Source organism: Taurulus bubalis (genome assembly GCF_910589615.1).
Source record: "Taurulus bubalis genome assembly, chromosome: 20".
NCBI lineage: Eukaryota > Metazoa > Chordata > Actinopteri > Perciformes > Cottidae > Taurulus > Taurulus bubalis.
In genome coordinates, this window is record NC_136608.1 from 7,928,559 (window position 1) to 7,944,238 (window position 15,680).

General features: G+C 44.0%; 1 protein-coding gene across 3 annotated transcripts in view; it reads right to left on the bottom strand.

The window, feature by feature from the left end:
• dock4b (dedicator of cytokinesis 4b) overlaps positions 1–15,680 on the bottom strand; it is a gene marked incomplete at its 3' end in the record, with an annotated part of 102,023 nt that overhangs the window by 60,818 nt on the left and 25,525 nt on the right. For all 3 annotated transcript variants that reach the window (XM_079236331.1, XM_079236332.1, XM_079236333.1), the window contains exons 2-8: positions 11,963–12,046; positions 9,301–9,341; positions 8,205–8,260; positions 8,021–8,117; positions 7,388–7,536; positions 5,304–5,388; positions 391–542 (exon numbers count right to left, since the gene is read on the bottom strand). In XM_079236331.1, coding sequence (XP_079092457.1) covers positions 391–542; positions 5,304–5,388; positions 7,388–7,536; positions 8,021–8,117; positions 8,205–8,260; positions 9,301–9,341; positions 11,963–12,046 — 664 coding nt within the window. The remainder of the gene's footprint in view (positions 1–390; positions 543–5,303; positions 5,389–7,387; positions 7,537–8,020; positions 8,118–8,204; positions 8,261–9,300; positions 9,342–11,962; positions 12,047–15,680) is intronic.

A 15,680-nucleotide genomic window follows, 5' to 3' on the forward strand; every position in this document is an offset into this window, starting at 1 on the left:
GGCCTTGCCCACTTTTATGTATCCAAGTGCGCTTTAATAACCTGCTTCATTTAATCAATCTTCATGAATAGAGGTGGAGCGGCCCTCTTGACATCCGAAGGGGAGCCATTTGAAACCTCCCCCTGCAATCACCAATCCACCTCACTTACATTGCTGCGGACTGTGCATCCAAAACAAATGGGTACATTTGAACTGTTTTAACCTTTTGAATACTGGCACTTCATTAAAACAATTGCAACACACAGGCCACGGAAATCACAGTTAAACCTCACTACATTTGACGGTAATGAAAATGTATAACACAGGTATAATATTGAAGCATATATTGCTACAAGTATACAAAAGTACTACTTGGTAAAATCATGGGTGATTCTTTTGTAGGTGTCTCACCTGAGGGGCCGGTTCTCCCGCCCATCATAAATGTGGAAGAAGACTTCGAGCTCTTCCCCCAGATTTGCACTCATCAGACTCTTCACGTGGACAAACAAGTGATGGGTGCTAGCGGGCGCAGGGGTCTCCTTCTTACGATGCCGATGTTCCATCTGCAGAGGAGAGAACAACATCAGCACAAATCCATGACCAGGATGGTACTCTAGGCCGGGAAATCTTTATATATTAGACTTGATCTGCAACTATACAGAACTGCCAAAATAATGATATAAATAAAACTGATACAAATACAAATTGTGCTCTTCTGATATAGGATTGAAGGGATGTATTTGGAAAGGTTATAAAAAAGCAGAAAAATCCATGAGCTCTAAATCCTAGATCCTCAAAAAGCAGGATCAAAGCTTATCAAATGCAGTTAATACCAGGGAAAAAAAACATTTGGTTACATCTCTTTTAATACTGGCCAATCACATCTAAGAGCGGCTGTATTTAGTTTCCTCATCAAAGATCAACAATATCCCTCTGAGACACCCCAATGTTGGGAGGAGCTTTGCTGCAGATTTGCATATATATTTGAAGACGAAGGCTAAGATATAGATTTTGTTGATATAGATCAAGTTAATTTAATGTCTAATATCGCAGACTGTCAGCAGCACCAGAGGCTAAGATGATGGTTTCTTTGTTGGGATCTTATTGCCCAAGACAAAACACATATTGTGCACATACGGATATGCACATAAATAAACACTTTAAAAATACGTATTTATACTTCACAAAACAAGGGCTTTCAGAGAAATGTATTATAGCCGAGCCATTCAAGCACAAACAAACATATTTGTCATTAGGTCTAAAAGCACCAACACATTGCCCCCCTTCCTTATTCATTTACCTCGAGCATTTATCTGTAAGTAGGTTCATTATTTCCTTGACAAAAAAGAAATAATGGCATCGTGATTTGCTGGTGGCTTAATCGCAGAGAGACAGAAAACGGAGCACTGAAATCCTCCCTGAATATAAATGCGACCGTCCCACAATGCAGCAAAAAAAGTCACATCTCAGTGTCTCGTAGTGTGCCTGGCATGACATGGTATTTTAAGTCAATCTGTATCAGAACTAATCAATACTGCAGATCAATAAAGCCTCACGCAGCATGTAAATACCACCCAGATCAACACGCGTTGCAGCTCTGTTTGTGAGAGGTTCATCCTAACCTCCCGTCAACATCCCAAAATACGAGGACAAACACACACGTGCGTGCACACACACACACACACACACACCACCACCAGATGGCCAATAGAGCTGCTGCCAAATTGTGCTCCACATTTACTTTCAGGACGTAAAGAGATGGGGAGGGTCAGGAGGAGGTTGAGGAGTGAAGGAAAGGAAAGGAAAATAATAAAGAAAAGGGAGGTACGAAAATCCTTTGAAGGTTTTGTTTATTTGCATTATGTAAAAAATTATATTAAAAAAACAACTTGGATTGAAAGTCCCAGAGGATAATATTAAAGAATAACCTCTCTGCTGAGGTTCAGGATGTAATTTTCACTTGGGCTTATATTCCTGCTTCTGAATACATTTCTATAATGTAGAAAAGTGCAGTGATTGAAATAAATTGCCTTTTCTTTTCAGAAATAATGAAACATTTTCCTGGAATCACGATTTCTGGAGGCACTCGCATAATAAAATATAATACGCAAACATGGATGAAGTGAAAAGAGCAGCTTGAAGTGGTTCTTCCCCACATTACAAATATGCCGTCTTGCAATGTTTTGAACACACTCAGGAGTGCATTACCATGTGACGACGGTATTGCTTTGACTAAAACTAAGAAGGCATTAAAAATGCTCCCTCGGAGAAGGTTTGAGTCTCTGAAAGATGACATTTTTATGTGGTAGGGAAATGTGAGATAAGCAGCGACTGCCTCGAGGGTAAAAAAAAAATCTAAAATTGATGATGTGCTTTGGAAAACAGTTAGTTGCTTGGAAAACATAAGCATGTGAAGAAGAAAAAAAATACTAACACTGTCCTCTAAGACTCAAACATGCTTCAAAAAAACACCACGAATCATTTTTACAAGTGCAATACCTGTCAAAATGAAGAATATGTTTTGTTTGGGTCCTGACGGCTCTGCCCTGTGTGAGGTCCTAGCTGAAAACATGCTGGAGAAAGATCTAACAACAATGCACTAGCACTGGTTTTTTCTTTTTCCTCATTACCATGTCCTGTAAGCTCTACGCAACAGGGCAGAGCTGCCGGGTTTTTCGTCTGGGAAGGCCTCATTTATGCTGTGGGATTTTATTACGGGGGTTATTTTCAGCGTTGGTGTTTAAGAAGCCCGACCGGAGCGGTGTGTGGTTATAGGGCAGCTTTCAGCGTGACTAGACAAAAAACGGTAGACGCTACAGCCCGGCCGCCCCATGCTGGACACAGAGAGGACCAGAGAGAGAGAGAGAGAGAGAGAGAGAGAGCATGACCATGTGTGTGCTTTCCCAACGGTCTCATTATTGTTCACCCGGTAATCTTTTCCCAAACAGCGTGAGGCAGCGCGAAGTGGAGTGGCTTTCGGAGTACGAGGAGCTTCTAAAAAAGGGTAAGAGGGGGGTCAAACTGAGGCGACGGAGAAACTTCTGGTCTTTCCGCATGCCTCCACCGGAGCTGCCTTTCATCGCTCACTTCTCCAGCATCGTTTAAGCCTCTTTTCATCCCCCTTTTTAAGCGTGTGGCAAGGAGACCCGTGTGACATTCGCGGGAAGCGGGAGACGCGAGTGGAGCTTTTAAGCTCGTATCACTTCAGCGATAAATGAAGTCACAGAAGATATTTTACTACCACATGTCCATGGCCCGGCCTTGAGCTATCCGTCACTGCTGTCTGATCTGCCACCGCTAATGAATGCATCGCTCGGGGATCTAAACTCTGGTCCGCTCCGCTCGCGCTCTGCACCGGACTCACTCTCCAGGGGGAGTTTGAAGCCGTCCTGCTGTTGCACTACTGACAGGTTTAGCAACTGAGCAGAAAAATTGAGATTTGATAAAGGTTTCAGCTCCCTTAAAAGCTACAACTGAGGATTTTTTTTTTTCAAAGGCAGTCAAGTCAAATAAATCCACTAAAATTCAGGCTCTCTCTCTCTCAAGGCAATTTTTTGACTATAGAGAGGACATAGTATCACTAGAATATGTCCTTTAGGCACTGGCCCTAAGGCTATGTATGCAGCTGGAAGCAAGGTTGATGTGAGCTGAGGGGAACTTCAATTCAGATTGGAGGGGGCAGGAATCACGTCACACCTTTTACAATACACACAATCATTTAATCTTTTAAATGTATTACAAAATAATGATCATTGATGGCAAAATAAAAAAATGGCCACAATGTCTTTCTTTTCTTTCCTTATAATCCTCTGACTTTCTCACTGGGTGGACATAACATAAATCCTCAACACATTCTAGCAGTCAGGCTATACTTTGCCAGAGTAACACACACACACACATGTGCGCGTGCACACACACACACACACACACACACACACAGCAGGAAATCCCCATCTCCATTTAATCAAGCCACACAACAGCAGCACAGCACAAGACAGACAAAACAAAGGAACTCATAAACAAAAGATCTCACTGAAAAATATCGATGTAATTTGTGCTCGATATTGTGGTGTTTTGTGTCTTGGTGTTCACGAGGGTGTGTGTGTGTGTGTCTTTTGTATGTGGATCGCAGTAGCGAACGCCAGTCCCTTTATCTTGTCCCAGTGTAAGGGAATTGCAGTCATTTGCTCATTTGCTACGCCGTTTAATAGAGGTGCATTAAGCTTTCTTCCTGCTAAGGCTGCTTTTGTTTTGACGAACAAATAAAAGAAACAGATGGATTAAGAGCTTCAATTACCTCTGCGAAGGGAAAGCCGCCACAGTGCGTGTGTGTGTGTGTGTGTGATACAATTCTCCACGCACAGTATCGGGGCAGAGAAGTGGTTGCCACGGTAACAGCGGTTGGGGCTTGGGGAAAATGGGAAGGGGGAAGCAGGGCGCAAACAAGGAAGGAGAGAAAGAGCAAGAGAGGTGTGTGGAGACGGGAGAGACGCAGACATGCAACACCGTGTGGCTAACACAGAGTTTGTTGCGTATTCATAATACTGTGGAAAGTATCTAAAATACAAAAAGAAAGAACCCCACGATCACCAAAGCTATTCTTTTCAATCTTTCAGTGTAAACCTTTAAGCCAATGTAAAGTCATTGAAGCGCTGAGAAAAGCGAAGGGAGATTGTGTGGTACGATCGAAAGCTCCGGTGCAGTGGCGAGACCGGTCGGCAAACTGCTGTTTCCAAGGCTGAGAAGGAACTTTTATCCCCCACTTTTAATGGATGAGGGATCTCAATGTCCAAGATTGTTCTATTTTCCGTAAAGATTTGGGATTGAAGCTTAAAGGCGCGCTTAAGTGGAGATGTGATGTGAAGAACTTCCAAAAGATGGACTTCTCACATCATTGTGAAGCTAGCTGGATCAGGCAAAGTGGTGAAGAAACAAACGGGTAACACATCCGTCAGCTGTCTGATGCAATCAGTTGAATACACACACTGCATTGAGTATATATTGTACAGTACATCCATCCTATCTACACCCACTTGTCCAGTGCTGGGAGTGTAGCCTCTATCTGTTATTTATAGGGTTAATTGTTTTCATGCCATTGAATTGTACAAAAACTGAATAAGAAAAAGGCTGCTCACACAAACACACACAGGTTTATAACATCAGTCCAATCTGATGCCATGGACCAAGCCCTCGATACCTTTGCTCACACTATACGCTGCTTTATAAAGGATGCTTGCTCTTCTAATCACCCTGCTCCCTTAATGAGGTGCTAGTTTAAGAACAACGTAGGTCAATATAGCGCGGCGGGTTGGAAGACCACTCACCAGTCTGTACAGCTCTGTGACGCTGATTTCATCGGGGTCCACCATGCTGAACTCCCGCCGGGGGACCAGGTCCAAACCGAGTTGTCTGGAACACACAGATTCATACGAGGCACACGGATTACATACAAATCAGACACATATTACAGTTCAGTCACATCCGGGTATGTGACGGGCAAACAGTGACAACAAAGGGAACAAACGCACACCATATAGACTTACACTTACACACACACACACACACACACACACACACACACACACACACACACACACACACACCAGCGCTGCCAGATTACCTGTGTCAGTCGTTTAAATAAACTTGACGGATGAAAGAAAAGCGCCCTCTCTCTTTAGCCCCCTGCTGTACCCTCTCTCTCACATCCATCTCTCTCTCTCTTTCTCTCTCTCTCTCTCTCCCCTTCTCACCACGTCCCTCTCCTTTTCTTCGTCTTATCATCCTCGAGGCCGGCCCTTTTAGTGGACCAAAACGGCACGCTAGAGTGTGTCTCCTTGTCAGCAATAAAAGAGACATGCCTGGTCAACCATACAAACAACCCACAGAGAGGGACTGTTCACCCATCTCCTCACTAAGGAAGTGTGTGTGTGTGTGTGTGTGTGTGTGTGTGTGCGTGTGCGTGTGCGTATGTGTGTGCATGTGTGGAGGGCCCACAGCAGGGGAACGAAGGACAGGGAAGGGTAAGGACAGATATAAAGAGAGAATGCCAGAAGTTGGGGGATTTATTATTTCACCCCGATGGCATGGAGAGGAAAGAGAGGAGAAAGAGAGATGGAGGATGGAGAGGGTGCTGTCTGTGAAAGAGGGGACTTGATTGAGTGAGGAGTTTGCCTACAGGGATGATAGGTGACTACAAAAGACAGTGGAGCAAGGAGGGAAGAAAAAGAGAGAGAGAGAGTCTTTGTGAAAGAAGGAAGAGACGAGTGAGAGAGTTGCAGAGCTTCAAAGAGTGAATAACTGAATCAAATATTCTGAATGATTACAATTCCCTATTTTTCCTCAAATATGTGAAGAAATGTGTAGAAGAAATGTTATGTGCGTTAAGTTAAACTACTGTTAGATGAAAAAAGATGTTATTCGACCACACTGGGCTGTACCTCATTCACTACAAATAGGATTTATATTACTGATAACCACTTCCCAACTTTATTCTTTTTTAAATGTATTTTCCGCCTTCCTGGGAGGTCTGAGACTTTCAGAGACTTTAAACTCTCTGCAAGTTATTCCTCACTGTGAACATGGAGTTTTCTTTATTTTATTTACATTTTATTTTGGAGAAGATACAGAGTATTAATGTGGTTATGGGATGTGAGCAGCCGGGAATGATTTGTCGGTGGTGCATTCAAAGAAACTCAGACACTCAAGATTTTAGAGTGAGTTGTTGTTTTCAACTCACTCGTTACACACAAAGAGTACAAAATACAAAATATTGGCATGATATTGATACTAACCTTATAAAGCGAATCAATAAGACCGATTCATATTAAATACAGTTTCTTGGTCAATGTCATTCATTCGATGTCATCGTGTTTCTGCTCAAAATCCAAAATAAGGACTTGTTGCGTTCAAAGAACTATGACATTAGATCCAAAGTTTTGATCCTGGTTTTCTTTAGTCTCAAATGTTAAAGAGTTGCTATAATAGTTCCTGGGTTTCTTGAAAAGTAGGGCAAGTGGAAGATAAGCCAAGAGCCAATATAAACGACGCAATAAGGACGACAGGACTTTGGTAGTACATTGCATTTAAAGACCGCATTTCAGAATAATTTTTATTGAATGCACCAAAAAGCAAGACTTAAAATAGTTAACTACATTACCATGCGATAAAAACATAACTTTTACCAAAAAGCAAGGCTGACTGAATGTTCCCTGTGATGAATTGCTGCTCTCGAGCAAGCCTCGGGTTACTGGTATTTGATTTTCATACAACACTATAAAGCGAATATAATCCGATGTCTGAGCAGAGGGCAGAAAACCCATCTTGAACCAAGTAGTTTGATTAATGTCTTCAAACACAGAAAAACAAACGCATAAAAACGCAGATATGGTCCTTTGACATGGGAACTCACTCGTTGCCCCAGTCCAATCTCGCCGTGATGTGCTGCTTGACGTCCCTCATGCGGTCATGGGTAAGGTGACCCACGAGCACCTGTCGCCTCAGGTCCAGGATTTCATTCATCACGTGCCAAAGTCGATGGAACAAATCCCCCTCATTCTTCTGCGGACACGGGAAACAGTGGGGAGGGACGAAGAGAAGAAAAAAGTGGAGAATCACAGTGTCAGCCATTGAAAGGATGTAAGACACAACTATACAGTTGCGTCTTGCCACCCAAAAGCCTAAGTGAAGATAAAGTACACATTAGCGAGCCATTGAGAGGAACAGGGCGACCCACAGAGAGAGGAAGATACAGACACTTTAAATGGATTTGTGCAAATTAGCTCCAGTGTCCTGCTGCTTTTTTCCGCAAATGTATGCACTTTGATCTGCGAGTATTCCTCTGCTTAATTGAATCAGCAGCCCAGATAGCTTAATATGCAACAAACACAATCGATCCAACTAATGTATGTGTATGAAAAAGCTTTGACTGTTTGCGGCTTTTGAAATAACCAGGGCCAAATGAATTCCCTTCATGAGAAACCTAAAAATATTCAGACTGTGTGTGTGTGTGTGTGGGTGTGTGTGTGTGTGTGTGTTCTTTTACCACATAGAGTTGTTTCCACATGGCACCCCAGTCTCGCAATGTCGAGGTCATCTCCGTGATGACAGAGTCTTCGACGGGGATGACCGTCTCAAATTGCCTACAAACGTACACAAATAGAGTTCAAACCTCCGTGGCGACACACAGGAACGGGACAAGAAGAAAAAAAGAAAATAGAAGCACTTACCCTTTATTCTTGACGTGGGCATTCTTCAAGTGGATGTAGCTGGACGGAAAGATCCCCTTTGAGCAGAAGACGAGCGGGTTAATGAGAAGCCCTTCTAACGGGCATGCGGCATACAATCAATACGGTGCGTTTGTGGGTTAAAAGAAGGAGAGCGGAGGGAAATGGGAGCAGACAAGGAGATAAAAGAAAGTAGCATTGGGATTTAGGAGACAAAAATAAAAAATAAAAAGATGAAAAGTGTGCTTGTGTGTGCGCGCCCTGTTTGACGCTAATAAACTGCAAGCTGCTCCCGATTGACTCCGGGAGATCAAAGCAAAACTTACGTTTAAGTAACTGAGGATAAATACAACACACTCGCACACACAGAGGCCCTGAACACAACGCTCTGCTCCCAACTTGGTTTCTGTTATCGCATGTTCTCCTGAACACGTCACATCTATTACTGTCAGTCTGGTTTAATTGAGCAAAGAGGAGGGCTGTCATCCACTTGATTTTTTTGGCCTTTCTTTTTTTTCAGCAGTCCAAACCATTTGTTTCACAAATCACATTCTGATTGTTGCCGTCAACAGAAGAGTTACAGAGGTGTGGAATTGATTAAAAGAAAATTATTCATGAATTATATATAAAAAAAAAACTACGAACAAAGGAGCTGCTTTCATGAGTTTAGTTTCCATTAGACTTCTAGAGCTCTGTGGGAAATCATGTGATCAACGTAGGCCTACTGATAGACTGTTTTTTCATTGCGGACATTTGGGACATCGTCATAGCCGGGGTGGTGAAATGAAAACGATAACAATGGTTCTGCTCTAATCGGTCAAAATAAAGCAAACCACCACATGGATTGACCGTAGCCCTGTCGGGCCTTCAACACTACGGGGGCGGCAGCTACCACATCCAGCTCGTGTTACCGACATGCTGAGCACTTTCACCACACTGGAGTAAGTCCAGCTGCGGATATCTGTCGCTGAGAGTTTGGTGAAATTGCTAGCAGCGGCCGCTAACACAACTACATGACAGAGAGCATCAGGGTTGATTGAGGGTACAAAGTGAAACACACACACACACACACACACACACCGAGAAAAAGTTTGCTCACCTTGATGTTTGGGTTCTTCAGGATGAAACCTCGGTACCAGCCTGCAGAGACAAAGCGCCATTTTCATTTACAGCATATGAACACCATATGAATAATATACTTGAGATCTTTATATCTGGCTTAGACTGCAGGGCACGCAGTGATAGATGGTGGAGATGTATGGAATATAATACATTTAATAAGAGAAGGATAGCATGTGTGCCTGTGTGAAATTGAATGACAGCTGTGTATTAAAAAAAAAATTGCATAACAAGCCCACAAGACATTGTGAAAAGGGGACTGAGACATAAACGGATCGCTGACTGGGCATCTCACTGTCAACTGAAGGACTTTCTGCTGCCGATAGAAATGTCATCGAAGCACTGGAGAGCACCGCGGAGCGAGCTAACTTGTTTGCAGTGACCACAGGCTCGATGCACGGCGGAGTGACGGGAAGGAACCTGCGAGACGAAGCTACCGCAAAACCCTGTAAACCCGACTCGTCCGAGCAAGTGTGAAACAAAAAAGAAAAGAAAAGCAGAGTAAAAAAAGGGTGAAAAGGCTACGGCTTGCTTATGCTCGCGCTCTGCTCACACCATTACACACTCCAATCTGGACTCAAATTAGTACATGCTTGACGCTTTAGCAAATCCCAGTGCTGATAGTAACAATCTAATACATTTATATCTGAGGCTTTGAGCTGATGCTCTTTTCCCAAACTGACGATGTGAGCTCATTCCACTGTTGCAGTCATTGTAAGTCCCTCCAGATAAGAGCATTAGCTAAATAGCTCAAATGTAAATGCATTAGATTATTCTAATCACTGTCGGGCTTCGCCAGAGCATTTGTGATTTAGGTAGAACTTTCTCTCCGATTTGTCGGAATAGCATTGAGTGATTTGTCCCGGGTCTGCACCGTGGAACACACGCTCAGTATTTTCGAGATGAGTCATTTTTCTTTCGGTAGCAAAGGTCAAGTTCTGTGACGGCTTTCTGAAACATTTAATGTCAGTGAAGGAAGGGTAGAAAGAGATCAGTAAGAGACCAGTGGGATGTGAGAACGGATTAAGGAGAGATTCCCAAATCAGGGGTTCTTCTGCATTTGGCATGTGAAGATTAAAGTAGCTTGGAAGGAATTTTAAAAACACGTGACGCTGATCTTCAGAAAATCTATTGTGATAATGACGAGCAAACGACCCGTTGCAAGAGGCCCACTGCACAGTGCACACTTCACGCCAACCTGAACGCCACATGTTGGGATTAAGGTGCCGAAGAAAGAAAGACAAACGAATGAATAAGCGATGACAGAAGTTAGTAGCTACCGTAACTAACGTTGACAATGCATATGTATGTGGAAATTACTGCAGCAATATCCACATTTGGGAGATGGAGCTAGGTGGCGTCTATGAAGAGGTACTTGGGGCTCATGTGATAGAGCTGTGGTGGGAGTACTTGAGATAAAACCCATCATCTCACTTTAACTATGTACTGCACACTCAGCCAAACGTATTCACTGCTGTCAGGAACTTAACAAAAGCCCACGTTAGAGCCAGTGACATGAGCAAAGTCGAAAATCAATTACCGGGGCGGTGCCTTTACAGACAGGTGCCCCACGTCGGCAAAGACATGCTCACATGATAAGCTCCTGTGTTTTGAAGTGTCAACAGCGTCAACATGAGGCAGACCCATTAGTCTGCCTCCACTGCTGTCAGCACCCCGTCTCTCAGCCTCCTCGCTGCTGGCAGGAATTTGATTTTGTTCCTCCCTTCTGGGCCAGCATTCCGCTGGCTGTGCGATTGTCTACTTCCTCTGGGCCTTTTTTTTTTTTTTTTTTTTTTTACACACCGCAATATCACAAGCCTCTGACTGGCTGGCTGCACGTCTGACTGCTCGACTGGCTGACTCTCTCGGCGCAAGTGTGTGTCGCCCAACAGGAAGTGAGGCGGAGGGTGTCAGGAGCTCCGGAAGAGCGAGGTGTGCATGTGTTTGTGCACGGGTGGCTCATACCGCAATTTTACGGTTGCTGTGGTTAGGTGAGTTCATATAAAAAACATTTTAAAAAAATGACAGAGATAGAGAGTACAGAGCAAAAAGGAGAGAAGAAGAGAGAAGCAAGCAGAGGAGAGAAACAGACTCAGCGTGGGCAGGAAGGCGGGAAAAGCAGCCAGTCTGTTGTGCAGGAAACGGTAGCAAACATGACTTTCACATGCGTTCATGACGCTGCTCATTTCACGCAAATGCTGCACCATGATGTCCCTCGAAAAAGATATAAGAGGAAGAGGAGTGCGGTATCCGCCGGGTTAACTTTGCATGTGTTTTCTGCAAATCCTTGCCAAGCAACGTGTCTGTTTCTGGGCCGCTGTTTGCAGTTAACTGCCTGCATGATCGCCGCGAGAGTGCGAGCAATTATTTGGGATCGATTTTAATAAAGGTTAATTCAAAAGTGTAACAGCTTTTAAGTAGATTCATGTGATCTGGATATTTAATGGAAAGGCAAAGTGCTCCCTAATCATTTTCTAAGTGTGTGAGTGCAGGCGTTCACTTCACTGGTCATGCAAAACAATTTGTTTTTCCTTACATGTGCTTTTCTTTTTTTTCCTTATTTCTAAATGTGGCAACTGATTTGAAAAGGAACACATACAGTAGTATACACATACTAAGAATGTACCGTGTGCACACTGTACCTTCACATTTCTCCAGGATCTGCACCGTGTCTCCGATTTCCAGCGGGAGCCCGTGCTGGACAGTCCCTCGGAAACTGGCCAGCACTGCAGGAAAAAGAAAAAAGAGGCACAAAACACCCACGTGAGTTATTTTACCATTTGAGCCGAGTTATGCAGAGTTGGGAAAAGGTCCCAAGCCGTAAGCAGAGCGGTACAAAACAAAAGCCTTCTGTAAAAAATAAAAATAAAATCACGATAACAAAAAAAAGAACACAGAGAGAGGAGGTAGCGTTCAATAATCTGTGGAGGTGAAATAATATCAAAGCTTATATAAATAATGAAACATCTCTGTATTTCTGCACAAACTCAAAACCTTCAAAACACAAACAAACTTACATAAATACATTCTGTGTCATACAGACTATATGAAGTGTACGATCTGAACATAGCCTGTTTTTGATTCACCGTGGACTCTTTACTGTCGTGGTTCGTTCCCTGCCGAGAGACGAGCCGGCGGACGACCTCGCAGATGAAAGAACATCTCTACCACGTTCTAGACACCTGAAACGGACCCCTAATGAAACCATTGCTCATGTGAGGAAAGCTTTGAGTGAGGACACAGAAGGGCAAAGGATATGTGTTATCCTCCCGGGGTCAAATATACAGAAATGTTAAGTTTTAACATGTTTTCTAGTTTCCAAGTCAACCGAACTCTTCTTCAGAGTCGACACGAGCGGATAGCAAGTCGTGACTGAAAGCAGAATCGAACCGGTGTATTTCCCCAGTGTTTCTGAGAGTCTGCTCCTGGTGTTCTTACCTGAGCCAAAGTGTATCTAGCTAATTATTTTTGGACAGTGAGTTGATGATGTGCGATGCCACTATATCATGGCAGGTGTATTGCTGAGGGCTCAAGGAAGCGCGGTGTTGACTGCTATATTGATTGCATGAGCTGCAACACCATGGGCCAAGCATTCACTGTGTTTTTAACCGGCACTGCACTGGTTAACATAGATGGAGAGCAGATGATGAGATGGGCTTAAAATAGGCTTTTTTTTTTAAGAATTACAAGGTCATCTCAGATTGGCCTTAAAGACTGCATAATTTTTAACAGAAAGCCTTACAAACTGTGGGTGTGTGAGGTTGCAAAGGATAGCTATTTATCAAGGATGTCGGTTCTGATGAAGAAAAATAATAGGAGGGACCAAAAAGATGAAAAAAAAGGATATCTCTCTCCCTCTACAACACCCTCTATTTCATAATCCATCTTTTGCGAGTGCCCAAACTTTGTGGAAGTGCAATACCAAGCTGGCCGAGTGTCCCTTAAGGAGAGGTAAGAGGGCAGAGAGAGAAATTATAGTAGAAATGGGCCAAGTTTAACATCAAGCAAAGCCAACACAGTGAGACTGAAACACTGTAATGAGATGGAGGGGAAAAAACATAATCAAACGAGTTTCAATAGCGTTTTAAGATGATAAAATGTGTATACAGGAGAATAAGTAAGGACTACCCCCTCACTTATACAGAGAAATGGTCCATTAGCAGTGAACGCCACTTTGCGCTGTGAGAGTTAACCAGCTCTTTACAACAGAGGAGTCTGACCCTCACACACACACACACATAGATTAATTAACCTACACACCTAATCAACTACATTATATCAACCACTGCACATGGATGTTCACACAGATACAGAAGCAAAAAACTGACAGATCCAACTGACTGTGTACAGTTTATGATCCGCACACACGGCAAATTCACACAAGTAGCCTATTCAAACAGCTATGTAAGCAAGCACACACAGACGTGCATTCACGTACATGGACACACACACACACACACACACACACACGAAAAAGACAGCTTTCCTGGGATTTGGAATGGAAGCGTATAACCCTGCCATGCAGAACTGAGAGGGATCTCGCTGCAGCTAAAGTGTTTGAGAGAATTTCATTTCTTCTGCCTTCCGAAGGCTTGTCCAGTGTACCTGAACGCACCGTCCACACAGAACTGAGAGAATCCCCCCCCCCCTCTTTTTTAGTGGGGAACTAGATTTAATCCAGCTCATTTTATAGACACAGTGAGTTGCACCAGGAGAACTAAAGGGTACAAACATGTGGGACACACAGGTGATGTTTCATGGACTGTTGACCACGTAAGAGCATTTAACGTTCAGTGGAACACAATCTAAAAATGTGGGCAACTTTCTTATGAAAAATGGCAAAAAAATTCAAAGATTAACTTTCCGTTTTTTTTTGTTTTCTGGAAGAAGCCCACCACCCAAGAGAGGATTCACATTACCCATCCACCCACTCTCTCATGTTGGCATTCAGATCAGGTCTGCTGATGAAATCAAACAGCAGCTAGACACTTTGTACCGTCTGTAACTGTGTCTGTGTGTGTGTGTGTGTGTGTGTGTGTGTGTGTGTGTGTGTGTGTGTGTGTGTGTGTCACTCTCTGTCCTTCAACGCTGAAGCTTCGCCAACTCCTTGTTATCCCTCGAGCTGCAGAAACACTATCTTTACAGGGGATTTGTCACAAGCACACATCTGACTTTGTAATTCACTCAAAAGACCGAACCGCTTGCGCGCACAGAGGCCCGAAACTCGCCCGCTTTCCGTAATTCATTCAAAGCCCAATCACATCGCGCGCACACGTGCACGCAGACAGGCAATCACAGCAAACACACAGCACACTCACAAAGTGTGCCCAATGCATGAATTATCCAAGTGACTTTCCCAGCTGCAGTCAACTAAATTATTCAGTTTTTTTTTTTCTGCTGTGAAATGAAAGCTTCCTGCCTGTCAATCAACAAGCCAGCTGCTGTCTGTCCGTGGGTCTCTGAGTGCCCGTCATCGGTCCGCCTCAGACTGTCTGTCTGTCAACTGTCTAACCGAGAAACGGCTACCCGCCAAATGATGCACCGAGAAGACCAGAAAGGTGCTTACACTTGAACGTGTTCGGTGTTGTGTCGTCGCATTTGCTGGGAATGCGGCATGTGTACTTTGACGGGGGGGAAAAGAACAGCGAGTACAAATGGGAAGAGAGAGGCCGTCCGTGTATGTTCGACCACGTGGATGCCGCAGAGTTTAGAAAAAACATGCATAGCAGGGGGAGTTGTCCTATGAACGGGTCAATGCGCACACACTCCATACACACAAGCACGGCACGCCGAAGTGGATGCCACCGGTGCATGAATATCAAATTGCATAAACTGAACTAAAGCGGAACTGCTGATGTGAACACACACACACACACACACACACACACACACACACACACACACACACACACACACACACACACACACACACACACACACACACACACACACACACACACACACACACACACACAGAGAAGCTGTTGGACCCAGTGTGCAGACGGCCTCTGATGACCACCAAAAGGCAAACTCCCTTCTGACACACTCCAACACTCACAGTGTGATTCTAAGCGACACGGCGAACCACTGGGTCACAGCGAGGACGCTGGCTATTCTTAACCAGACTGGCGTCCCCCTTCAAAACCATACATCACAGAGAGATGGCAGCCTGGAAGAGCCGGATTAACAACGGAGAACAGACTGAAGCGGAGGGGTCCATCGTCAATCTTCTCAAGAGAAAACAGGAGAGGTTATGGGATCGAAACGGACAAAAGAGGAACAGAGCAACTATAGAGCCTCGTAGGGTTTCTGGCAGAGAGCTGGGTGGTTTAATGCTGATGCAGAGTGTCACCGGGTCTG